The 26,482-nt window shown below is 44.3% G+C and overlaps 1 protein-coding gene across 3 annotated transcripts in view; it reads right to left on the bottom strand.

Annotated features, from left to right (window-relative positions):
• Positions 1 to 9,982, bottom strand: part of NRBF2 (nuclear receptor binding factor 2) — a 21,753-nt gene extending 11,771 nt beyond the window's left edge. The window contains exon 1 of one of the 3 annotated variants that reach the window (XM_017877567.1): positions 9,729 to 9,982. In XM_017877567.1, the coding sequence (XP_017733056.1) occupies positions 9,729 to 9,758 (30 nt within the window). In that variant the 5' untranslated portion in view covers positions 9,759 to 9,982. Of the gene's footprint in view, positions 1 to 3,375; positions 3,487 to 9,728 lie in introns of those variants that run through there. The other 2 variants (XM_017877570.1, XM_017877568.1) reach the window with 2 other exon arrangements.
• Between the last annotated feature and the right edge of the window lie 16,500 nt (positions 9,983 to 26,482).

The raw sequence follows: 26,482 nt of genomic DNA, 5'->3' as shown, positions 1-26,482 counted from the left end.
CTTCTATTTTTGTAAGAAACAAGCAACAATCTTAAAGACAAGATTGGTGCCTTTCAATTAGAGGATTTCAGATACTTTTTACTCTTTAAGTAGTAATCACACTTTCCTCTAAGTCTTCACATATGCCTGGGAACAATAGGTCACAAGAAATGACTGGGTAGGGTGGGCGCAGTGGCTCACGCCTGTAATCCTAGCACTTTGGGAGGCTGAGGCAGGCAGATCACTCAAGGCCAGGAGTTCAAGACCAGCGTGGCCAATATGGCGAAACCCAATCTCAACTAAAAGTACAAAAATTAGCCTGGCATGGTGGCACATGCCTGTAATCCCAGCTACTCAGGTGGCTGAGGCACAAGAATTGCTTGAACAACCTGGGAGGCGGAGGTTGCAGTGAGCTGAGATCATGCCACTGCACTCCAGCCTGGGCAACAGAGCAAGACAGTCTCAAAAAAAAAAAGACTCGGGGCTTAAAATGAATGAATTTTAACCTGGAGACTTGGACTGAGCAAAAAAATACATTCTGAACACATGAGCATTTTCTAGTACCCACAAATTACACAGATCTTTTGGGAACAGAATGTACATGATGAAGAAAGCTAGTATGTACAAGCAGTTATGATTAACCTAATTTCTCTAATGAACATGTTTTGATACTATTAAAGCAAGTGGTATTAAATCAAAAGGCTCTAGGTTTTAACAAAAATACAAATCACCTGGTTAAAATACAGATTCTAAAAGGCCAGGCGCAGTGGCTCACACCTATAATCCCAGCACTTTGAGAGGACGAGGAGGGAGAATCGCTTGAACCAGGGAGGGAGAGGTTGCAGTGAGCCAAGACCATGCCACTGCACTCCAGCCTGGGCAACAAGAGTGAAACTCCATTTCAAAAAAAAAAAGATTCCGATTCAGGAGGTTTGGAGCATGGCTTGAGACTCCACCCAGGAAAAGTCAAAGTTTCTGGCTTATAGATACACTCTAAGAAGCAGGGATGAGATGTTATTTCAGGTTACTTCATTCTAACACCTTTTTTCTATCTGTGTGTCACTGATGACTTCAATCACTTTCTATCTTATACTATGGATATTTATGTAGCTCCATAATTAAACTTCAAACTCTGTGATGACAGAATAAACTGTTAATTGAACACCAAAAAAATAAAAAGTTCTCAAACAGTGAGAGCAGGTCCTCATGGGTCTCCCAACTCCCTTAAAACATCCCCATGTAGAGTCCAATCTCTAATCAGTCTGCCAATTTAGGAGTTAAATCTCATTATAGTTTCAGATTATTGCTGAGCTCAACAAAAACACACCATCTCCTCTGGGTTATTTAGCACCAGAGCAATCAAATTTCATATTTTAAGTATAGTTCCTACTATGTTCTTACTAGACACACAGCAAACACAGACTCGATAGAGCTCAACTGCCAACATTCAAATCTCAGTTTGACCACATATGAGACACAGGAGCCCAAGCTTTCCCAATTATCTGCCTCAGTTTTCTCATCTCTAAAATGAGAGTTATCGTCTGCTTATGTAAATTTGATGGGACCAAAAACAAAAGAGTTTGTGAAAATTAAACTAGATGAAACATCACAGTGCTTAGAATGGTGCCTGGTACTGGTACATACTTGATATATCCCTCGTTAAGTACTACAAGACAATAGAAGTGACGGAAGTACCTGCCATCAAGAAGTTGACAATATAGTTGGGTCTAGACTAAATCGTATTTTTTAAAAAATTTTCATCTTAATTATTTTTGAGACAGGGTCTTGCTCTGTTGCCCAGGCTGGAGCGGAGTGGTGCAATCATAGCTCACTGCAGCCTCAATATCCTGGGCTCCAGCAATCCTGCCACCTCAGCCTCATGAGTAGCTAGGAATACAGTCACATGGCACCACACCCAGCTAAGTTTTATTTTTTGTAGAGGTGGGGTCTTGATATCTTGCCCAGACTGGTTTCAAACTCCTGGGCTCAAGCAAGCAATCTTCCTCCCTCACTCACCCAAAGTGCTGGAATTATAGGCATGAGCCACTATGCCCAGCTAAATTGCATTTTTTATAAACTAAAGATTTTACAGAAAACCTATCTTGGTGGTGGTTATTTTTAAAACAACTTTTACAGTTTACACATATTAAAACTGTTCTCTCTTTAAATACTGTTCTTGGCAGAATCACAGCCATTAAAAGTAATAGGCTGAGGCCGGGAGCAGTGGCTCACATTTGTAATCCCAGCACTTTGGGAGGCTGAGGCAGGCAGATAACGAGGTCAGGAGTCTGAGACCAGCCTGGCCAACATAGTGAAACCCCGTCTCAACAAGAAATACAAAAATTAGCCAGACATGGTGGCGCCCACCTGTAGTCCCAGCTACTCGGGAGGCTGAGGCAGGAGAATCGCTTGAACCTGGGAGGCAGAGGTTGTGGTGAGCCGAGATTGCGCCACTGCCCTCCAGCCTGGGCAACAGAGTGAGGCTCCACCTCAAAAAAAAAAAAAAAAAAAAAAAAGGCTGGGCATTGTGGCTCATGCCTATAATCCCAGCACTCTGGGAGGCCGAGGTGGGAGGGTTGCTTGAGACCATCCTAGCCAACATGGTGAAACCCCATCTCTACAAAAAATAGAAAAATTAGCTGGGTGTGGTGGTGAGCACCTGTAGTCCCAGCTACAGGAGGGACTGGTAGGAGGATCCGGAGCTCAGGAGGTTGAAGTTACAGTGAGCCGTGATTATGCCACTGCACTCTACTCTGTGGGACAGAGGAAGATACTATCTCAAAAAGAAAAGGGTAATAAGTCCAGAAATACGTTTCTCTGGTAATTCAAAATAAGTTATGACATTCACAATAAAACAGTCCCACCTCTCTGTACTTCCTAGGCAATCCATATGGATTCTGTGGGGCTCCCCACATTCTTTTTTTTTTTTAATTGTTTGATGGGTTACGTTAGATTGAGGTCTACAGCTGTGGTTGCCCATTATTTCTGACAGATGATTCATTTTGTAAACAGCTGACATAAACTTATGGTATTGATAACTATAGATAGAACTGTAAATATATTTTCTCTTATGATTCCCTTTTTTTTTTTTTTTGAGATGGGGTCTCATTCTGTCACCCAGAGGCTGGAGTGTAGTGGTATGATAACGGCTCCCTGCAGCCTCAACCTCCTGGGCTCAAGTGATCCTCCTATCTCAGTCTCTCAAGTAGCTGGAACCACAGGCATGTGCCACCATGCTCAGCTATTTCTTTTTTTCTTTTGGTAGAGACCAGGTTTCACTATGTTGCCCAGGCTGGTCTTGAACTCCTGGGCTCAAGCGATCCACCTGCCTTGGCCTCTCAAAGTGCTAGAATTACAGGTGTGAGCTACCATACTGGGCCCACATTCTTGTATTACCTTGTCGTCTGGATACCTAAAGTATCCCTTCTCCAGATTTTCAAACTTAGGAGCAGCGAATATCAAGAAAGTCTAATTAATGTGACATTCAGAGGCTAGCCAGGTAGAAATATAGGTTTGCAGAAAGCAGGAGTGAAGCAGACAAGCCTGAAAAGGCAAAAGAGAGAGGGAGAGTCTGATTAAGTCTGACAGGCTCCATACGTTCATAAACCAAGCTACATTATACCCCTGCCCTTCCTGCACCCTTCTTTGCAGTCCAATAAATTATCTCTTTTGGCTTAAGCTAATTTAAGTGGGTTTTCATCAACTACAACCAACAAAAATCCTAGCTACAACAACTAGGTTACTAAGTGACTACCATCACTGACAAGTACCTTTTACTTCCACATGCTAACTGCCCCAAAAATACATGTTCAATGCTACCTTCTTTCCCAAAAGAAAACAGTATTCCTTTCTATAACTTTCGATTTATTTTTTTCTGTGTCCTTGGGGAAAGCTGTTAAGTAAAGATGAAAAGAAAAGGAACACCAGGCCAGGCGTGGTGGCTCATGCCTGTAATCCAGGCACTTTGGTTTGGGAGGCAGAGGCGGGCAGATCACAAGGGCAAGAGTTCAAGACCAGCCTGGCCAACATGGAGAAACCCCGTCTATACTAAAAATACAAAAATTAGCCAGGCATGATGGCACGCGCCGGTGGTCCCAGCTACGCAGAAGGCTGAGGCAGGAGAATCGCCTGAACCCGGGAGGCAGAGGTTGTGGTGAGCTGAGATTGTGCCATTGCACTCCAGCCTGGACAACAGAGCGAGACTCTGTCTCAAAAAAAAAAAAAAAAAAAAAAAAAAAGAAAAAGAAAAAAAAAAAAGGAACACCATATGAACACTGTACTGAAAAGGCAGCAGAGGAAAATCTAATATTCACCTGACCTTATGGTAGAGTCTTCAGTTGAAAGAGAAACCTCACTCACTCGCCCTATCCCAATCAATGTGTGTCTCCTACAAACAAGTAGCAAACAGTTATCTCAAATCAATAAGCACTGAATTGACTGTCTAATATAATGCAATTATACTTAAGAGCTCAAGTGTTAGAGAATTCCAGAAAAGACTTTTTCTTTCCCCCCGAGACAAGGTCTCACTCAGTAGCTCAGGCTGCAGTGCAGTGCAGTGCAGTGCAGTGGTGTGAGCTCAGCTCACCACAATCTTCACCTCCTGGGTTCAAGCAATTCTCCTGTTTCAGCTTCCCAAGTAGCTGGGATTACAGGCATGTGCCACCACACCTGGCTAATTTTTGTTTTGTTTTGTTTTTTGATATGGAGTTTCACTCTGTCACCCAGGCTGAAGTGCAAGGGCACGATCTTGGCTCACTGCAACCTCTGCCTCCTGGGTTCAAGCAATTCTCCTGTCTCAGCCTCCCAAGTAACTGGGATTACAGGCACCCGCCACCACACCTAGCTAATTTTTATTTTCTGTAGAGACCTGGTTTCACCTTGTCGGCCAGGCTGGTCTTGAACTCCTGACCTTAGGTGATCCACCCACCTCAGCCTCCCAAAGTGCTGGGATTACAGGGGTGAGCCACTGTGCCCAGCCCAATCTTACTTTTATATCCTACCATATCACTTCATCTTTAAATGGGGGGGAATATCTCATATTTAGCTACTAAGAGGAAGATAAAATATATACATAACATGTCCGATGCCAATCCCACCACTTAGCAATAACTGCTGGGCATCTCTTAGTATTCTCTACCTCCTTTTTCCAGAGTGCTTTCATTAGCTTGTAACAAAGAAATAAATTTTCCTGGGAATTTTTCAGGGTACAAAGAAGAGGTTCAAATCTTTTTACCTTGAAGATTTTAAGGCCAATATAATTAAAATGGGATAGTTATAAGGACTCCAGGTATGCACAAGGCCATTCCTTGGATCATGATATCTGATTACTTTTCTTACAGAAGCTGGAAAGTAAGAGGCTTCATTAACTACCTCATGTGATGTGAGAACTGACCACTCTGGAGGGAAGCTGTTACTCAACAAACATTCTCAGCACTCTTAAGGGCTAAACACATAGAAAACTATTGTGGCCAAGCAGTCACATGGACCCTGTCCTTTGCAGCGGAGGTAAGCAAAACATGAGCAATAGTCATGTATAAATTAAGATCTGACATCACTTTCCAAATCAGCAGCAAACAAACCAAAGAACTAGAAATTATCTCACATAAGTTTTGACATTTGTTACCAGTAGTTACATTGACAAAATTAAGTGTATGGAAAGAAATATCTAAATATACACTAATTTTATTAAGTTATGATTTTTCCATATTTAAAACTGACAGGCTGGGCACAGTGGCACACGCCTGCAATCCCAACACTTTGGGAGGCTGAGACAGGAAGATTGCTTGAGGCCAGGAGTTCAAGACCAGCTTGGGCAACACAGCAAGACCCCAACTCTACAAAAAGTTTTTGAAAAAATTAGCTGGGCATGGTGGTGAAAACCTGTAGTCCCAGCTACTGTGGAGGGCTCAGGCAGGAGGATCCCTTCAGTGTGAGCAACAGAATAAGACCCTGTCTCTTAAAGAAAAATTGACCAAAAAACCCTGATGAAACAAAACTTACTCAGAGTTCAAAGACTAACTTTTTTTTTTTTTTTTAGTGGAAGTACAATTTTTCTTTTGACAAACTTCAATAACCAGACAATTAGAATCCATTACCTCTGTGATACATATTAAAACGAATATTTCAAACTAGTTTCTTCCAGATCTTAAAAATTCACTGTGAGGAATTTCTAAGGCCCTTACTGCCAAACCTAACGTAAAAGAATCAATACTGGAGCAGAGGTAATAAATGCTAACACAGAATCTACAGTTCAGGCCGGGCGCGGTGGCTCAAGCCTGTAATCCCAGCACTTTGGGAGGCCGAGACGGGCGGATCACGAGGTCAGGAGATCAAGACCATCCTGGCTAACACGGTGAAACCCCGTCTCTACTAAAAAATACAAAAAACTAGCCGGGCGAGGTGGCAGGCGCCTGTAGTCCCAGCTACTCAGGAGGCTGAGGCAGGAGAATGGCGTGAACCCGGGAGGCGGAGCTTGCAGTGAGCTGAGATCCGGCCACTGTACTCCAGCCTAGGCGACAGAGCCAGACTCCGTCTCAAAAAAAAAAAAAAAAAACAAACAGAATCTACAGTTCAATATAAATGAGAACCACATTGAAATGAACATGATGAGTACAATATGGCAGCATTGGTAGAAAGAAGTCTTGATATCAAAATAACTAGTGATTCATAAGGTATTTAAATCACTGACCTAAGTAATTACCTAATTATCTCAGCTTAGGCTTATTTATCTGTAAAACTGGAAAACGCATCTTACTAAGTTCCGAGGATGTTCTGAGGACACATGATTACAAATCCATGTACTGTGATGAGTCCTTATACAATGAATTTGGACGACACTATGATGTCATTAGACACAGCTTACTGCATTACTAACTCTTAGTATAGAAAAAGAAAAAGCTTGTATAATACTAGCGGAATTTTCAAAGACATTCAAATTATAGCATTGAGAACTATCTCTCATCTTGAGTCAACTAGATACTAAGTTAGGTGTTCTCACATAAAAGAATGTCAGAATTTTCATAGCCAGGCGTGGTGGCACATGCCTGTAATCCCAGCTACTCAGGAGGCTGAGGCAGAGAACTGCTTGAACCCGGGAGGCGGAGGTTGCAGTGAACCCAGATCGCATCACTGCACTCTAGCCTGGGCGAAAGAACGAGACTCTGTCTCAAAAAAAAAAAGGAATGTCAGAATTTTCAAAAACCCCATCTTATAAAACTGTGAGTGACAATTCTGAGTGCCAGAGGCCTGTAATTAGTACTGATTCAAGTAACTGTCAATGTCTGTCCTATTGTTACCTTCCAATAAACAACTATGCTGGAAATCAAATCTTTCAAGACTCAAATGGTTTAAGAATTCAAGGTGTTGGCCGGCCATGGTGGCTCACACCTGTAATCCCAGCACTTTGGGAGGCCAAGGTGGGCAGATCACGAGGTCAGGAGATGGAGACCATCCTGGCCAACATGGTGAAACCCCGTATCTACTAAAAATACAAAAATTAGCTGGGCGTGGTGGTGCATGCCTGAAATACCAGTTACTCGGAAGGCTGAGGCAGAAGAATCGCTTAAACCAGGGAATAGGAGGTTGCAGTGACCTGAGATCGCTCCACTGCACTCTAGTCTGGTGACAGAGAGAGACCCCGTCTCAAAAAAAAAAAAAAAAAAGAATTCAAGATGCCAAATTTCTGACACTTGCCCACATAAATTTTATGGCTGGAATATGGAGTTACACTAGCCTGCTTAAAATGACTGTGTGTCGACATCCACTCCGTTTTATAAAGAGAAGAATTTAAATAGTATTGCCACCATTTAACTAATTTTTCCTAAACTGGTAGTGATTCTGCAGTTCCATCTGCAATTGTCACCCAGTTCCAGTCTCCTCATAAAACACCACACATTTGTGGGGCAGTTGGCAGGGGTTATGCTGCAGCCAAATAAAGTGAAGCTACCTAGAACTGAACCAATGGTCATTTGGCAAGGACATCTGAACTCTGAAGCACTCTGTAAACAGCTGATTATTTCTAGTAATACTCCTATGAAGTTTCAGTACTAAGTCATCCATTATATTTCATTGCAAACTATTTGTCGCCTTAAAAACAAGAAAAGGGCAAGACAGTTCCCTGGTTAAGTCAGAGTCTTGCTCTGTCGCCCAGGTTGGAGTGCACAATCTCGGCTCACTGCAACCTCCACCTCCCGGACTCAAGCGATCCTGCCACCTCAGCCTCCCCAGTAGCTGGGACCACAGGCTGGCGCCACCACGCCCGGCTATTTTTGTATTTTTTGTAGAGACCGGGTTTCGCCATGTTGCCTAGGCTGGTCTCGAACTCCTGAGCTCGAGTGATTCACCCGCCTCTGCCTCTCAAAGCACTAGGATTACAGGCATGAGCCACGGCACATGGCCAGTTCCCTGGTTTAAAAAAACTCACAAATGTAGTCCAATTAGTCTTAAGTGTAAATAACTCTTACCTACCACCTGGGGCAAGACCCAACTTAAAACTGGGAGGGGCGTCTCTCAACAGTTAAACCTAGTACCAGCGATTTCGTCTGAGAATCTTAGGCTTTTAAAGCTCAAGTCCAAACCTTTATTCTACAAACAGATTTTAAAGTAAGGGCTTATGGTCTGGTTATAATCGCTAATTCTTGCACTGTACTATGTACTTAGTACAGTTATAAGTGCTTTACACCTATTTACTCCTTTAATCCTCCCAACGAACCTGAAGCAGAGTGAAGTCAAGTAGTTTGCCCAAGATAACACAGCTATTAAGTGACAAGGTTAGAATTCAAATCCAAGCAGCAAAGCTTCAGAACCTACAGTCTTAAACCACCAGACTCTACTGCTCTACTAGGGCTCAGAGTTCTAATGTGAGAAACGAATCCTCTATAGTGCTTTTTTTCAATCCCACCATCGCAAAGAATTGCAAACCTGTGACTTAGAAGTTCTTCCTGCATGCATCCTTAAGTAATCTGACTTTTGCATCCAAAATGGGTAACCTCTCCGGAAAACTAAAAGATGCAATGGCCAGTCTGAAAAGAACTCATGTTTCCCGTTAGTGGGATTCTGTTTTGTTGTTTTTTTTTATTGCAACACCTGAAACGCCTTAAAACACAAGTAAACAGGCTATCAGCCATTTTCCTGAGAACAGCAAACACCTATTACACTTTCATGATGCCTAAATTGATGAATCTGAGCTAAAACAGGAACGGCTGTCTTTTTCCCAGCTGTCTCTAATATATTTGGAAGAAGGTAGACTCAGTTTATGCATGTGAAAGTATGTGAGAAATGAGGGGGTAGTGGGGGGTGAGGAGGCTATTCATTCCTCCATCTCTCCAAAGCGTGGCGACTTAGACTCAGACCCTCCTGCTAGAACTCAAAACCAGTATCACACACCATTTCTGCCTTGGACGGCTTCAGTGCCTCTCCAGGCTGTAGGGAGGTGGCTACGTGGCGCTAAGAGGACTTCCCCCAGCCAGAGAGGAGGTGGCAGCCCCAGCTGGTGGCATCCCCTCGCCCGAGGCCCCGCGGCAGGGGGCGCCAGGAGCTTCCCGGGGATCCCCCAAGAGGGCAAAGTCTGAAGTGACTGGCCTGGAGCCGCAGCTGGGCCAGGGCCTGCCTAGCACCCCCTCACAGCCTCTGCGACCACCCCTGCCAAACCAACCTCCCAGCCTCAAGGGCTAGCCGACTCGCCCGGGCCGGCGCCGGGCTCCTGAGGCAAAGGCACCCAAGACGGACGCTATATTCTGTGGGACACTCACCAGGTTGAGGGGTCCTTCCATTACTTCCATAGACCCCGGGGTAAGCGGCGGCCTTAGGAAGGGGAGTGGTGGCGCCGGGGAACATGGAGGGGACTGCAGGGGAGCGCGACGCAGCCGCAGAGACTGCGGCCCCTCTCTGAGCCCCAACAGCCAGCGGTAGGCGCTGAGTGAGCAACCACCTCACCACTTCCTCCTCCGGCGCCGCGCCGCGGGCCCGCCCCCTGCGCCACCGCCGCGGCCACGCACGGCGCCATGACGTCACACGCGCAAAAGGCTGGTTCAAGGTGGGAGTGAGGACAGGCAGTGGGTGGGGCCCAGGGAAGGCGGGGCACCAGCTGGCGTACGCCTGCGAGCAGTCAATGTTTCCTCTCACAAGAAGCATTAATTAGTTCATGTTCTTAAAGTCTACTCTGACGTCACGTAAGAATTGAAATGGCTGTCTTCTGCAATTGGCTTCTCACTTTTCTTTTTAGACTGACTTTTCCTTAAATCTGTTTATCCTTACACCCTTACTTGTACTCCCATCCACACCTTTATCCTTGTACAGGATTCACTTTTTCAAAAGGCTGATTTGAGCAATTCTAGACCATGCACTGGACTAACCCCCCTAGAGGTCAGCAAGCTTGAATGATTTAGGGTTCTGCCCTCAAGTTGCTCACAAACTGATAGGGAAAATGATTTTGGTCTAGCCAAATACAACACTTGATGCATTTAACAAGTATGTGCCAAACCAAAGCTAAGTCTTTCTGTCATGGAATTCACTGACAAATAGTTGTGATTTATGCTGGAAAGGGAACACATAGGGAGCTGTTTTACAGTAACCAAGGTGGAGTTGGGTGGTAAAGGAAAGCCTCTGGGGAGGGCGTGTGACTTTGTTTTGAGAAGGGGTCTTGCTGATGCAATCTCCACTCACTGTGACCTCCCTCTGCCCGCCCCCTGCCCCAGGCGATCCTCCCACCTCAGCCTCTTAAGTAGCTAGGAACTACAAGTTCCCAGGCCAGGTTAATTTTTGTATTTTTTGTAGAGATGGGGTTTTGCCATGTTCCCTATGCTGGTCTTGAACTCCTGAGCTCAAGTGAACTCGAATGATCCGCCCTCCTGGACCTCACAAACTGATGGGATTATAGGCATGAGCTACTGCACCTGGCTAAGGGTGTAATCTTTAAGATGAAACCTTAAAATGCCAGTTAAACAAAGACACTTCTCTACAAAGGAAATGTCTTATGCCTCAACTTTAAAGGCGGGGAGGTGGGGTTGGGGAAGCTACAGCATTGTTAGGATGTAAGAGAGAGGCAAAAGAACATACCAGAAAGATAGGAAACTTCCAAAATATAGGTGGCCTTGTAGTGCACAATGAAACATTTGAATTTTACTCAAAGTGCATTGGGAAATAGGTAAAGGATATTAAGCTAGAGAATAATCTGCTTTAATTTACAGTTTTGAAAAAATTAATTTCCCTATAATGTGAAGAATAGATTGTGGAAGGGCTAAGGGAAAAGAACCAAGACAAGCTAGTTGATTGACTAATTATGGGAGCTTAGACTGGAATGGAGGTAGGGAATATTCGGTCATGCATCCACTCTTTACATAGTTACTGTGTTTCTACCATGTATCAGAAACTTTGGAAGAGAAGTAGATATATTCAAGATATATTTTTGGGCATCAAGTTGAGCAGAATTGGTGAGGGACTGGAAATAAAGCATATAGAAAATGGAAGAATCAAATCTTGTATTTAAACAACCAAGTGGCCTGGTACACTGGCTCACACATGTAATCCCAGCACTTTGGGAGGTCGAGGAGAGCAGATCACTTGAGGCCAGGACTTCAAGACCACCCTGGCCAACATGGTGAAACTTCATCTCTACTAAAAGCACTAAAACTTAGCTGAGTGTGGTAATCCCAGCTACTGGGGAGGCTGAGGCAGGAGAATTGCTTGAACCCGGGAGGCAGAGGTTGCAGTGAGCTGAGATCAATCACACCACTGCATTCCAGCCTGGGCGACACAGAGAGACTCTGTCTCCAAAAATAAAAAAATTAAATTAAAAAAGTAAACAACCAAGTGGACAAGATAGTGAGAGATAGGACTAGCTGGATTTCCTAGGCCAACTAAGAATTCCTAAGCCTAGCTGGGGAAGGTGACTGTACCCACCTTTAAACACAGGGCTTGTAACTCAGCTCACACCTGACCAATCAGGTAGTAAAGACGGCTCACTAAAATACAAATTAGGCTAAAGCAGGAGATAAAGAAATAGTCAAATCATATATTGCCTGAGAGCACAGGGGGAGGGACAATGATCGGGGATATAAACCCAGGCATTTGAGCAGGGAGTGGCAACCCCTTTGGGTCCCCTTCCATCGTATGAGAGCTTTGTTTTCACTCTGTTAAATCTTGCAACTGCACACTCTTCTGGTCCATGTTTGTTACAGCTTGAGCTGAGCTTTCGCTCGCTGTCCATCACTGCTGTTTGCTGCCATGGCAAACCTGCCGCTGACTTCCACCCCTCCAGATCCAGCAGGGTGTTCACTGTGCTGCTGATCCAGTGAGGTGCCCACTGCCACTCCTGATTGGGCTAGAGGCTCACCATTGTTCCTGCACGGCTAAGGGCCCAGGATTCGTCCTAACCAAGAGGGAGTCTGATCAGTTGGTTGGGGGGCCTCAGGATTTTATTTTTCTCACCTCTTTTTTCATCACACCTCAGGCCTGTTAACTGTGTCTGAGAGGTAGGTGGTGATGTCAATGCTTACAGTGGGATATGGCCAAACTGCAGGTCTAGGATAACATTTGGCTTATGCTACTGCTCAGAGTCTGGTTTTTAGGTCTCCACTGAAAGAATCAGAAGATGTAGTGGGTGAATTCTGGACATACAGGTCTCCCACAAACTGTCATTCACTCTTCCCGAGTCTCCTTGGTGGTAGTAGGTTGGTACTAACCCTATCTCCACCAGACCTGAGACCCAGCTCAAAATGGCACTGCCTCCATGGTCTTCTGTGGCCCAACATCTAAAAGAAACCTCTGTTCCCTTGGCACTACCTTTACTTCCCTTCAACATTACTTTTTGCCTTATTTATAATTTCATACCTCAAATGGGTACTCAGCATTACCGACAAAATAAATGGTTTCTCTCTTAGGTTGACTTTCCCACTCTGAGGCTTTCTTTTGTTAAGTTTAGTGTAAAGCTGCCTCTTACATACTTTAAGTTTGGCCTAAGTTTCTCCGTAGTGAACTGTAACCTCACTGGATGTGTAAACAAACTGTAACCCACTCTTGTAACAAGGAGATGAGTCTCAGCCAATCACCGCAGCCATACTTCAACCATTCACAGGTAGCCAACCGTTCGAACTGTGTTCAAGTAAGGTAAACACCCAAAATTTAACCAATCCACCTGTTTCTGTACCTCCTTCCTATTTTCTGTACATCACTTTCCTTTTTCTGTCCATAAATTTTCTCCCACCACATAGCAGTAGTACAGTCTCTCTGAATTTATTCTGGATCAGGGGGTCTGCCTGATTCAAGAATCATTCTTTGCTCAATTAAATTGTTTTAATTTGTCTTAAGTTTTCCTTTTAACGTTTTTAGATAAACTCTATCCCCTCTGTTCTCAGTTAATAATTTTACTTCATGCTTCATTTTTTTTCTTTTTTTCTTTCTTCTTCTTTTTGTTTTAATTATACTTTAAGTTCTAGGGTACATGTGCACAACTTGCAGGTTTGATACATAGGTATACATGTGCCATGTCGGTTTGTTGCACCCACTTCATTTTTTTTAAATCAATAATTGGGCTGGGTGCGGTGGCTCATTCCTGTAATGCCAGCACTTTGGGAGGCTGAGGCGGGTGGATCACCTGAGGTCAAGAGTGCAAGACCAGCCTGGCCAATATGGGAAACCCTGTCTCTACTAAAAATACAAAAAAGTGTCTGGGCAAGGTGGCTCATGCCTGTAATCCTAGCACTTTGGGATGAAACCCCGTCTCTGCTAAAAATACAAAAAAAAATTAGCCATGCATGGTGGCACACACCTGTAATCCCAACTACTGGGGAGGCTGAAGCAGAAGAATCACTCCTGGGAGGCAGAGGTTGCAATGAGCTGAGATTGGGCCACTGTACTCCAGCCTGGGCAACAAAAGCAAAAGTCCGTCTAAAAAAAAAAAAAAAAAAAAAGCAGTAATTGGCTTCAAATCCCCACATTTTCTCCATAAGTAAACTACACAAGTACTTTTATATGTTCATCTTTTCTTTTTCCTACTTGTTAAAATGGAGCAAGCATCTTTCCTTCCCATGGCCAGTTTCTGTACTTGGGCTCTGAATTCCATTCCTCCTTCATATTCTCAAGGAACTTCATTGATACAGTCATCCTATCTACATCACCTATTATCTTCCTATTGCATATTTTTATGTATCTCACTTTGATTCCTTCCACCATTGTCCCATTTTTATCCTCTATGGAATGTCTTGGATTTCCTTACTTCACTGGCTCTGCCTTCCTCTTCTCCCATATGTCTAATTGCTGGCTCCTCAGCAGCAGTTCTAGGTCTGCTGCTCTTTTCTGCAGCAGAAAATGAAATGTGGCCAGGCGCTGTGGCTCACGCCTGTAGTCCCAGCACTTTGGGAGGCCAAGGCGGGCAGATCATCTGATGTCAGGAGTTTGAGACCAGCCTGGCCAACATAGTGAAACCCCGTCTCTACTAAATACACACACACACAAAAAAAATTAGGTGTGGTGGCACGTGCCTGTAGTCCCAACTACTCAGGCAGGCTGAGGCAGGAGAACTGCTTGAACCCGGGAGGCAGAAGTTGCAGTGAGTCAAGATCCTACCATTGCACTCCAGCCTGGGCAACAGAGGGAGACTCTGTCTCAAAAATAAAAAAAAAAAAAGAAAGAAAAGAAAATTAAATGTTCTCCCTATTAAAATTAACGTCTTTACCTCAACCAAGCTTGTCCAACCCACAGCCCACAGGCCACATGTGGCCCAGGGCAGCTTTGAATGTGGCCCAATACAAATTTGTAAACTTTCTTAAAACATTATGAGGTATGTATAATTTTTTTGTTTTTTGCTCATCAGCTATCATTGGTGCATTTTATATGTGTCCCAAGACCTTTCCATGTGGCCCAGGAAAGTCAAAAGATTGGACATCCCTGACTCAGACCTTTCCTGAGTTTCAGTCTTGTATATCTACCTGCCTACCTCACATATCCACTTGGATGTGTGAAAATAATTAATAGGGAGGCTATTAGGTTGAGGTGGCTCTAGAGTCTTGGGTCTTGGACTCCTACTTAAGCAAACTAAAACCCAATTCAATGTAAACAGTAAGACAAAATTACTGGGCGCTGTGGCTCACTCCTGTAATCCCAGCACTTTGGGAGGCTGAGGAAGGTGGATCACCTAAGGTCAGGAGTTTAAGACCACATTGGCCAACATGGTGAAACCCCGTCTCTACTAAAAATACAAAAATTAGCTGGGCGTGGTGGTGGGTGCCTGTAATCCCAGCTACTGGGGAAGCTGAGGCAGGAGATTGCTTAAACCCAGGAGGCAGAAGTTGCAGTGGGCCGATATCACACCGTTGCACTCCAGCCTGGGCAACAAGAGCAAAATTCCGTCAAAAAAAAAAAAAAAAAAATCGAGCAAGACAAAACTTTACCAGTTAGAAACCACAAACCGGCCAAGCACGATGGCTCACACCTGTAATCCCAGCATTTTGGGAGGCTGAGGTGGCTGGATCACAAGGTCGGGAATTCGAGACCAGCCTCACCAACATGGTGAAACCCCATCTCTACTAAAAATACAAAAATTATCTGGGTGGAGTGAGAATATGTCTCAAAAACAAAAAACAAAAAACAAAACAAAAACCACCAACCAATCTCTCACTAGGGACTCTCCACTATACCATACCCAAATAGGGCAAATGCTTAGCTATAGCCAATCAAGTAATTACTTCCACATTCAGCCAATAAAAGTTCACTGCCTCTGCAGCTGCGGGGAGCTCTCTGAAATTTTGAGTGCTGCCTGATTCACGAGTAATTCTTTGCTCCAATAAACTCTTCTACATTTAATTCGTCTAAAGTTTCCCTATTAACAGATGTTGCCTGGGCACAGTGGCTCACACCTGTAATCCCAGTAAGAGGTGAAGCTGGCTGGGCTTCTGGGTTGGGTGGGGACTTGGAGAACTTTTCTGTCTAGTGAAAGGATTGTAAATGCACCAATCTGTGCTCTGTGTCTAGCTAAAGATTTGTAAAGGCACTAATCAGCACTCTGTGTCTAGCTAATCATGTAGGGGACTTGGAGAACTTTTCCCTCTAGCTAAAGGATTGTAAATGCACCAATCAGCGCTCTGTGTCTAGCTAAAGGTTTGTAAAGTGCAATCAGCACTCTGTAAAAATGAACCAATCAGTACTCTGTAAAACGGACCAATCAGCACTCTGTAAAACGGACCAATCAGCACTCTGTAAAACGGGCCAATCAGCTCTCTGTAAAATGAACCAGTCAGCAGGATGTGGCTGGGGTCAAATAAGGGAATAAAAGCAGGCCACCCAAGCTAGCAGCAGCAATGCGCTGGGGTACCCTTCCGTTCTGCGGAAGCCTTGGTCTTTCGCTCTTTGCGATACATCTTGCTACTGCTCATTCTTTGGGTCCACACTATCTTTATGAGTTGTAACACTCACCGCGAAGGTCTGCAGCTTCACTCCTGAAGTCAGTGAGACCACGAACCCACCAGGAGGAACAAACAACTCTGGATGTGCGACCTTTAAGAGCTATAATACTCACTGCGAAGGTCTGTGGCTTCACTCCTAAAGTCAGCAAGACCACGAACATCTGAAGAAACAAACTCCGGACACACTATCTTTAAGAACTGTAACAGGCACTGCGAGGGTCCGTGGCTTCATCCTTGAAGTCAGCGAGACCAAGAATCCACCGGAAGGAACCAATTCCGGACACACCAGCACTTTGGGAGGCCAAGGAGGGTGGATCACTTGAGGCCAGGAGTTTGAAACCAGTCTGGCCAACATGGTGAAACCCTGTCTCTACTAAATACAAAAATTAGCTGGGCAATGTGGCTTGGGAAGCTGAGGCAGGAGAATCCTTTGAACCTGGGAGGTGGAGATTGCAGTGAGCTGAGATTGCACCACTGCACTGCAACCTGGGTGACAGAGCAAGACTCGTCTCAAAAACAAACAAACAAAAATAGATGTTAAATCTTTCATTTGTGTGTGCCAGATATTTTGTATTACTCTTTCCAGATCCAGTCTCTACCTCTTACTACCCTGCTCCCTGTCTTTGGAGGCTGATTTTTATGAATTACATTAATGGGTTCCCTTGACTTCTGGCTTCTGGTTGGATTTGGCCAATGGAAGTCAGAGGAAGAGGAAATAAGGTGATTTCCTTGGATCCTCCCTGCAAGGTCACCTCAGTCTAGTGTCCTCGATTAAAGGTCAGTGCTTCTTCAAACTATACTCTATATTTTTCTCATTTCGGATTTCCCTCTTACTCATTTCTTTTTTCTTTCTTTTTTTTTTTGTAAACAGTGTCTTGCTCTGTCTCACAGGATGGAGTGCGGTGGTGCATCCTTGGCTCACTGCAACCTCCGCCTCCTAGGTTCAAGTTAGTGTCATGCCTCAACCTCCAGGGTAGCTGGGACTATAGGCATGCGCCACCATGCCTGGCTAATTTTTGTATTTTGGGTAGAGATGAGGTTTCGCCATGTTGGCCAGGCTGGTCTTGAACTCCTGGCCTCAAGTGATCTGCCCGCCTCTGCCTCCACCCTCCAAAGTGCTGGGATTACAGGCGTGAGACACTGTGCCTGGCCCCTCCTATTTCTTTCTTTATCGCCTAGGAGTTACTACTTTTTCTCATGTAAATACCTAAACTCTGGCCATACCTTTGTAAAATAGTCCCTTTATTAAACCCTTCTGGAATTATTTTGAATATGTCATTGATTTGCTTTAGATACTATGCCTCTGGTAGTCTGAATAATGGTCCCAAAGATATCCACGTCCTAATCTGTGGAAGCTGAGAATGTTACCTTATGGCAAAGGGACTTTGTAGATATGATTAAGTTAACCTTGAGATAGGAAGACTATCCTTAATTATTTCGTGGGCCCAATGTATTCACAGGGTCCTTACTAGAGGGACGCGGAAGGATTTTAAGAGGAAATGACATGACAAAAGCAGAAAGAGCTTTGAAGCTGCTGTGCTGCTGGCTTTGAAGATGGAATAAGGGGTTGTGAGTCAAAGGAATACAAAGAATGTAGCTCCAGAGGCTGGAAAAGAAGGGGGCAAGGCCTTGCTGTATACCTTTGTTTTGGTGCTATGAAATTATTTTGGACTTCTAGCCTCCAGAACTGCTAGCCTCCAAATTTCTATTGTTTTAATCCACTAAATGTATAGTAACTTCTTACAGCAGCCATAGGAAATTAATACAGTGCCCAAGATATAACTTTTGATTTCCTATACAAATTAGCTCCTTCCTATTGTTACCAGTGGGTCTTTGTTCTTAGAGCTCCCAAAATGGTGGTCGGCCACTTCCAAGATGGCAGTAAGCCTTTTGTTCTCTGACCTGGGGTTCTTGGCCTCATGGATTCCAAGGAATGGAGGTAATACAGGTGTGTGGTCTTAAGCCGCTAAGCTTGTTATGTGGTATAGAAAACTATTGCAGACTCCTCAAGAGAATAGAATTCAGAGCCAGAGTTTTCTTGAAAAACAATAATCATGGCCATACACGGTGGCTCATGTCTGTAATCCCAGCACTTTGCAAGGCTGAGATGGGTGGATCACGTGAGGTGGGGAGTTCAAGACCAACCTGACCAACATGATGAAACCCCCCAGCTCTACTAAAAATACAAAATTAGCAAGGTGTGGTAGCGCATGCCTATAATCCCAGCTACTCGGGAGGCTAAGGCAGGAGAATCACTTGAACCTGGGAGGCGGAGGTTGCGGTGAGCCAAGTCCACGCCATTGGCCTCCAGCCTGGGCAGCAAGAGCAAAACTCCATGTCAAAGAAAAAAAAAAAAGGAAAACAATAGTGAGTAGTGAATTCATGTCATTGCACTACTCAATCCACAGAGGCTGCTGCACAGTGGGTTTAATACCTCTAAGGGCAACTTCAGCAACTACTCAACAAGGAAGGAAAGTACGATATATTCAGGTACATGCCAAACACACTGACGTGTGAGAACCACTTCATCAGGATCAGCAAAAGGGGAGAAAGGATGGAATTTTACAACCATGTCCAAATCCCACCAGTGCCATCCTCTGCCATTTGATGTCATGCTGTTGGTCAATCAGTCACAGGCTGTGAAGAGCATGCTGGACTTGGCCAGGCTATTAAGGGAAGATATTATAAACCTGCGGTCTTAGTCTATTTTGTGCTGCTGTAACAGAATACCTGAGACTAGGTAATTTATAAAGAACAGGGATTTATTTCTTACAGTCTTAGAGGGTGGGTAGTCAAAGGTTGAGGGGCTCACATCTGGCGAGGGCCTTCTTACTGAAACTATGCCTATAAACTTTACGAATTAACCAGGGAAGAAGGAAAGGGGAAAAACAAAAATACCCCAAGCTTGCAGCACATTCAGCATGAATTATTAGGTCAGCTTGCTCTCCCTAACCTGCTGCCTCATAGTTATTTGCTGCCTATTGTCTCAGAATCACCTAGACCCTGTTACAAGATTATAGGTCCCCTTAAATGCTCTATAGCAGCAGATCCCAACTTTTTTGACATCAGAGACTGGTTTAGTGGAAGACAATTTTTCCACAGACCAGGGTTGGGGGGTGATTTTGGAATGAAACTGCCCCACCTCAGATCATCAGGCATTAGATTCTCATAAGATAAGGAGCCAGTAACCTAGACCCCTCAGCAACCTAGATCATGTGCAGTTCACAACAGGGTTCATGCTCCTATGAGAATCTAATGCTGCCACTGATCTGGTGGAGGTGGAGCCCAGGTGGTAATGCTTGCTTGCCCACTGTTCACCTCCTGCTGTGCGGCCTGGTTCCTAACAGGCCATGGACCATTACCAGTTTGTGGCCTGGGGGTTGGGGACCCCTGCTCTATAGATAACAACTTGAACATTATAAAACATTAAGTTTTCCTCTTTGAGATATTCTGTCAAGTCCTGCATACCAGTGAAACTACTGACACCAGCTGGTCTGAAGGACCCGACAAGAAGCTGACTCACCAAATAAAGCAGTTGCTATGTCCTGATTATTTCATTCCTTTTACCACAACTAATGACTTCCATTTTCCAGCCCCTCATCCCCATGATTCCCTTAAAAACCCCAGCCCAGAAGTCCTTGGGGAGATGGATTTAAGGGCCTCCTCCCGTCTGTTTGTCCTGTGCACTGTGATCATTAAACTCTTTCTCTGCTGCAAACTCTGCTGTCTCAGTCTGTTACTGCACATTCGGCATGCAAACCTGTTGGTCCTGAAACATTGCTACAGCATCCCATGGGGGAAGGTAGAAGGGCAAGAGAGCATGCATGCAAGAAAGCAAGAGATCAAACTTGCGGCCTCAAGCCCTTTTATAACTGGCCTAAGTCCATTCATAGGGGTGGAGCCCTTATGACCTAATCGCCTCTCAAAGGTGCCACCTATTAACACTGTTGTGTTGGGAATTAAGTTTCCAATATTTGCTTTTTGGGGGACACATTCAATCCATAGCACCTACAAAGATTTTAAAACTATCCAGGTTTTGGCCAGGAACGGTGGTTCACGCCTGTAATCCCAGGACTTTGGGAGGCTGAAGCAGGTGGATCACAAGGTCAGGAGTTTGAGAGCAGCCTGGCCAACACGGTGAAATCCTGTCTCTACTAAGAATAAAAAATATTAGCTGGGTGTGGTGGCACACGCCTGTAATCCCGGCTACTCGGGAGGCTGAGGCAGGAGAACTGCTTGAACTTGGGGGGCAGAGGTTGCAGTGAGCCGAGATCATGCCACTGAACTTCTGCCTGGTGACAGAGCAAGACTCTGACTTGGAAAAAACAAACAAACAAACAAATAAAACCTCTCCAGGTTTCTTCCCTTGATATTTGGGAAACAGTAGCTATGCCTGAACTTGCCACAGTGTGTTCTTTGTTTTGCATTTTTGTATCCCTTCAGATACATGGAAGACTTCTTTAGTTATCAGAAAAAGCCATTCATTTTCTGAGACCACCAGTGGAGGGTTGCACTAATCCCTAGCCAATCCCAACTAGAGACACAATGGAAATGCCTATTATTAAACGAGAGACAAGAAGAGCCAAGCAGTAAGACTTCTGAAACTCAGAAAAATGGGACCTGGGTGCTTTGAGAGAGCATCTTAAAGCTGGTCCTGCAAAGCCTTTGGTGCTCTCCAAGCCTCCCCAGGAAAATGTATTTCATATAAAAGAGCCCAAGCCTAAATGGGCCAATATTGAGGTATTTGCCACATTGGACAGGTTCTTGATTCTTCTCCAGAATGTGCCACAAGGCTAAATTTCTTTTTTTTTTTTTTTTTTTGAGGCGGAGTCTCGCTCTGTCGCCCGGACTGGAGTGCAGTGGCCAGATCTCAGCTCACTGCAAGCTCCGCCTCCCGGGTTTACGCCATTCTCCTGCTTCAGCCTCCCGAGTAGCTGGGACTACAGGCGCCCGCCACCTCGCCCGGCTAGTTTTGTATTTTAGTAGAGACGGGGTTTCACCGTGTTAGCCAGGATGGTCTCGATCTCCTGACCTCGTGATCCGCCCGTCTCGGCCTCCCAAAGTGCTGGGATTACAGGCTTGAGCCACTGCGCCCGGCCCACAAGGCTAAATTTCATACATTCCTTGGATATAAGCTGCTCTAATCTCAGAGTCAATATTGTAATTATTGTAATTATCTTTTAACCGTCATGATAATCCAGTCTCTCCTTGAACTGTTCAAATCAAGGCAGACCAATCTGTGGTAGGATATATTTTAAAATTCTAACATTTGTATATTTGATGTTGAATTTTTTTACTATTAGAAAGTCTTTCATTTGTGTGAATTGTAATCTGTCTTCCCAGGACTGCTATGCTCTGAGTTTTTGTTTTTTTTTTTTAATAAATCACTATAACATATGTGTGTGCAACCAGGCACAATCTGTTCCCTGTATCAAAATGCAAAATGTGTATATCCTTGACTCAGCAATCACCATTGTAGAAACCTTCTCTACAGAAATACTAGCACAGATGTAGAAAATAAAGGTATGTGAAGTGCCTTAATAGTGCCCTCCCTAGTTTTGGAATAGTTCAAACAAAACTAGCCAGACCATTTGACAGGCCTGCTAGAGAGAGGGATTCCTGCATCAAATGGAAGCTTAGATTGATGACCTCAAAAGTTTGTCGGGTTATAAGCCCTTAGTTTGCTCATTTATGGGAAGAGAGTGGAGCAGACCGTCCTGGTCCCACTTTCTGCTTTCTGAGCTTCTCTGCTGAGCAGGAAATAAAGATGAACCTCCATTATGCAGTAGGAGAGGGAGTCCAATGCACCTGCCACACATATGATGTTTGCAGACTGCCTAGTGAAGCCTCCCAAGAACACTGTAGTCACAAAACCTACAAGGCCTGGCACAGGACAGTAACAGGGACAACAGCAGGGTTGGGAGTAGCAGGGGGAGCAGCAGGCCCCAGGGCAGTGCTGGGTGCTTGGCTGCAACCAAGTCCACATGCCCAGAACAGATAGCACAGCAATGTCAGGAGCAGCCAGCAAGGGCCCAGGAGGAAAAGGAGCCAGGATGGTCACAGCAGGACCACCAGCACATCCTCAGTGGGTGTTAAATTAGCTGTGCAGGTGCTTCATGCATATGCTTGGAGAGTATGTCTAGCATGTGGGCAGGGGCTGCCAAGGGATCTCCAGAAGGCAGAATGAATGTGGTGACTACAGTCGTAGAGACCACTAGCAGGAGTGTTGTGAAAACAGCAAAAGGGCCAGTAGGAAGATCTCTCCTTTCAATCTTATAGAGTAAAGGCTGCATCTGTAGGTCTGGATCTGAAAATAATAATAATAACAACAGAATAAAGGGTGCATAAATGAATGGGATGATAGAGAGTTTCCCAGGTCAGTGCTGATGTTCAGATGGAAAGATAGGAAACAAGGGGAAGGTACAGAACATAGAACTCTAAATTGGAGAATCCTCCATTACAGGAGATGTGTGAAGGTAGCAGCAGGACAAATGAAGATAAACAAATCTGAAAATTATCTTCCTGCCAGTTGTTAGCCATGAGACCATTAGAAATTATAAAAAGGGCTAAGCACGGTGACTCACACTTGCAATTCCAGCATTTTGGGAGGCCAACATGAGAGGACTGCTTGAACCCAGGAGTTCGAGGCTGCAGTGAGCTATAATTGGGCCACTGCACTCCAGCCTGGGTGACAGAGCCAGACACTGTCTCTAAAAAGTAAATAAATAAATTACAAAAAGAACAAGGGCAGGAGCAGCCCAGGAGGCACCAGCCACAGCTTCTCTACTGACAAGAGCTTCAGGCACCATCCCACCATAAAAGATTCTAGGACATTTCACCATTGGAATTGGGAAGCTGCTCTACAAACTAGTTCAGATTCTGTAAGTAAGATATCCAGCAGGATAGGCTCTTTCTTAAGCTACTGCAAAGCCAGTGCTACTACAAGAAAGAACAGTGGCCCCACTACACGGTAGAGAGAGGGACATGATGTCTAAGACTAGAGAGGGCAGCAACCTGGGGGCTCTCTGGAGACAGCAGAGGGTAGCCAGGGGCTAGAGATCATTGTATCGGAATATGAGACCAATGAGGTAGATGATAATCTTTGAAGCTGAGCCTGTTAAAGAAAAACTAGAGCAGGATGCTACCATTGGGATCTGGACTTGGGGAAGTATCTTTTCTTTTTAAAAAAAAAAACAGGATCTCACTCTGTCACCCAGGCTGGAATGCTATGGCACAACATTGGCTCACTGATGATGTGACCACCTGGGCTCAAGTGATCCTCCCATCTCAGCCTCTGAGTAGTTGGGACTACAGGCTTGTGCTATCACTCCTGGCTAATTTTTGTGTCTTTTTTGGTAAAGATGGGTTTTCGCCATGCTGCCTAGGCTGGTCTTGAACTCCTGAGCTCAAGCAATCTGCCCATCTTGGCCTCCCAATGTGCTGGGATTACAGGTATGAGCCACCGTGCCTGGCCTGTTTCTCTTTTTATATATGCACAAGAGTGATATAAGATAAAAATATGCCTAAGTCTGAAGAACCAACCCCTTTCATTATGTATAAAATAAAAATTCTAAGTGGCAAAAACAAGGGCTTAACTTCAGAGAAAAAAAAACGGTTTGCCAGCAGAGCCAGCATGTAAGCAATGGCCATCTTTCCTGTACAGAAGGAAGGACCCACCTTCCTTCTGTGTCATTCCCTGATATGAAAGGATCTGATAAGTCCTTCCCCATTTCCAACTTCATCATGAACAAAAGGGAAGACTGCCTTTAACTTTAAACAGAAACTAACTACAGGATAGTTTAGTTGTTTATTTTTAAGGCTGGTGTTGGCTAGCAAGCTCCGTTTTGCTTCAGGCTGATTCAAGTGTTTTTTCTACAATTAAATTATTCTATTTCCTGAAACTTTTAAATTATCCCTATTTCCCAATACTAATGGTTTAACTTTGTACTGTATAATACTTTGCACGTTTCCAAGCACTTACATATACATTCCCTCTTTCAATTCTAACGGGCTCAAATTAGGGACTGGTCCAATGTCATAAAATTAATAAATGGCTGAGCTAGGTCTTGAATCTAGCTCTGTCTGGCTATAAGCCCAGTTATTTTTCCACGACAAGCAGCTAAATATCTATTGGAATGATTGGATGTTGGTAATAATAGAAATAGATGGTTAGGGTAACCCATTGCAATTACATATGTTATTTTTGGTTTTCTAGGTTCACAGTCCTGAGTACTAAGAAGAGGTTCAGTCTAAAAAGAGAGTTGCTATTGTTAGTGACTCTATTCTCCTCCAGGGTATTTTCCAAGAACTATTCACAAACTAGACTGGGCAGGAACTGGCCATGTGAGAAGGCGGAGGGTAGCTGTGAGGTCAGCAGGCTCTAACTCCTCGGACTCTGAGCCAACTTGTCCAGTTGCTTCAGCCTGAGCCAGGATGAACAAAGCCAAGTTAGGCAGGAGTCAGGCATCCTATTCAACCAAGTTCAACAGAGGAGAGTCCAAGGAAAGCAGAATTTCAGGGTAGGTTTTTAATTCAGTAAGCTGACACTTGGGAAAAGGTAGTCAAATAAATGCAGAAAGGCAATGATTCAATTGACTTTGTACTAGGTTAGTGTTTCTCAAATAAGGAAGCTGAAGCGAGCTCTCCAGAATCCTAATGTCCTTGGACCACTCAGCTTCTGGTGCACCAGTAGGGCTGCCTTTTTTCTATCTATAAAATATAACTTCGGCTGGGCACTGTGGCTCACGCCTATAATCCCAGCACTTTGGGAGGCCAAGGCAGGTGGATCACAAGGTCAAGAGATCAAGACCATCCTGGCCAACATGGTGAAACCCTGTCTCTACTAAAAATACAAAAATTAGCTGGGCATGGTGGCATTTGCCTGTAGTCCCAGCTACTCAAGAGGTTGAGGCAGGAGAGTTGCTTGAACCCGGGAGGCAGAGGTTGCAGTGAGCCAAGATCGTGCCACTGCACTCCAGCCTGGGCGACAGAGCGAGGCTCCGGCTCAAAGAAAAAAAAAAAAAAAAAAAAAAGAAGAAGAGATGGAGTTTCCTGCCTCGGCCTCCCAAAGTGCTGGGATTACAAGTGTGAGGTACCGTGCCCGGCCTCTGCTATTAAATTTTCTAAGAGAAATTTGCTTCCAGCCTCCTTTTAAAAGTATTTTCCACAGTTACCAAGATTCTTCAATCCACCGTTGATATATTTTGTTTCTCCTTTGTTCCATGCTGCCTGCTGCCGTCCCTCCTAAATGATACTAGCACAGAAGATATCTGTTTGACATACTGGGAAGCCATATGAGGGCTTCAGGAAAGGGAAGGGTCAAGCCAAACAGCACAGGAAAAATAAGAATTTTACCATGAATTGAATTTTCTACCTTTCATTTTCACTGTATTCTTTATTTCTGAGGTGATCTTTTAAAATATTTTCTCCACTCTTCTGTGGAAGGAAGGAAGGAAGAGAAAGAAAGAAAGAAAAAGAAAATATGACAAATGCCTTTTACCTCTACCCTGACATGTTTTCATCATGCGCTGCTGATATTCAGTCCAGAAGCAAGTACGGGAAGAATGATGCAACCTCAGATGTTAGGACATCAGGACTGTGGCCAAAGAATTTTCACAACATACATGGAGCCTGGCCAGGCTTCAGCTTTGGCTAGACACAGGTTATTCTACACGGAGCTCTCCCTTGCCAGTTCTAAAATCTGCAGGGCTCTGACTTTCCCAGCATGATTGCCATATATATCACACTCTCTCTCTCTCTCTTTTTTTTTTTTTTCCAGTTCAGTGTTTTGGGGAAGGGAGCAAAGTAATTAGAGAAATCACCAATTGGAAAAGTTTTGGTTACAATATTGAAATAATTTGCAGAATCCTCTAGACTTCTGCCATCATGATGGAGCAAATATTTTTGGCTGTCTTTAACAGGATGTTTACCTTGTAAATGTATAAATGATTAATCCTTTTTTTTTTTTTTTTTTTTTTTTTTTTGAGACAGAATTACCCAGGCTGGAGTGCAATGGCATGATCTCGGCCCATTGCAACCTCTGCCTCCCGGGTTCAAGCGATTCTCCTGCCTCAGCCTCCCTGGTAACTGGGATTACAGGTGCACAC

This window comes from Rhinopithecus bieti, unplaced genomic scaffold (assembly GCF_001698545.2).
Source record: "Rhinopithecus bieti isolate Rb0 unplaced genomic scaffold, ASM169854v2 scaffold_10351, whole genome shotgun sequence".
In the NCBI taxonomy this organism is placed as follows: domain Eukaryota; kingdom Metazoa; phylum Chordata; class Mammalia; order Primates; family Cercopithecidae; genus Rhinopithecus; species Rhinopithecus bieti.
Note: the sequence above shows the minus strand (reverse complement) of the source record. Positions and strands in the feature narration are given on the sequence as shown.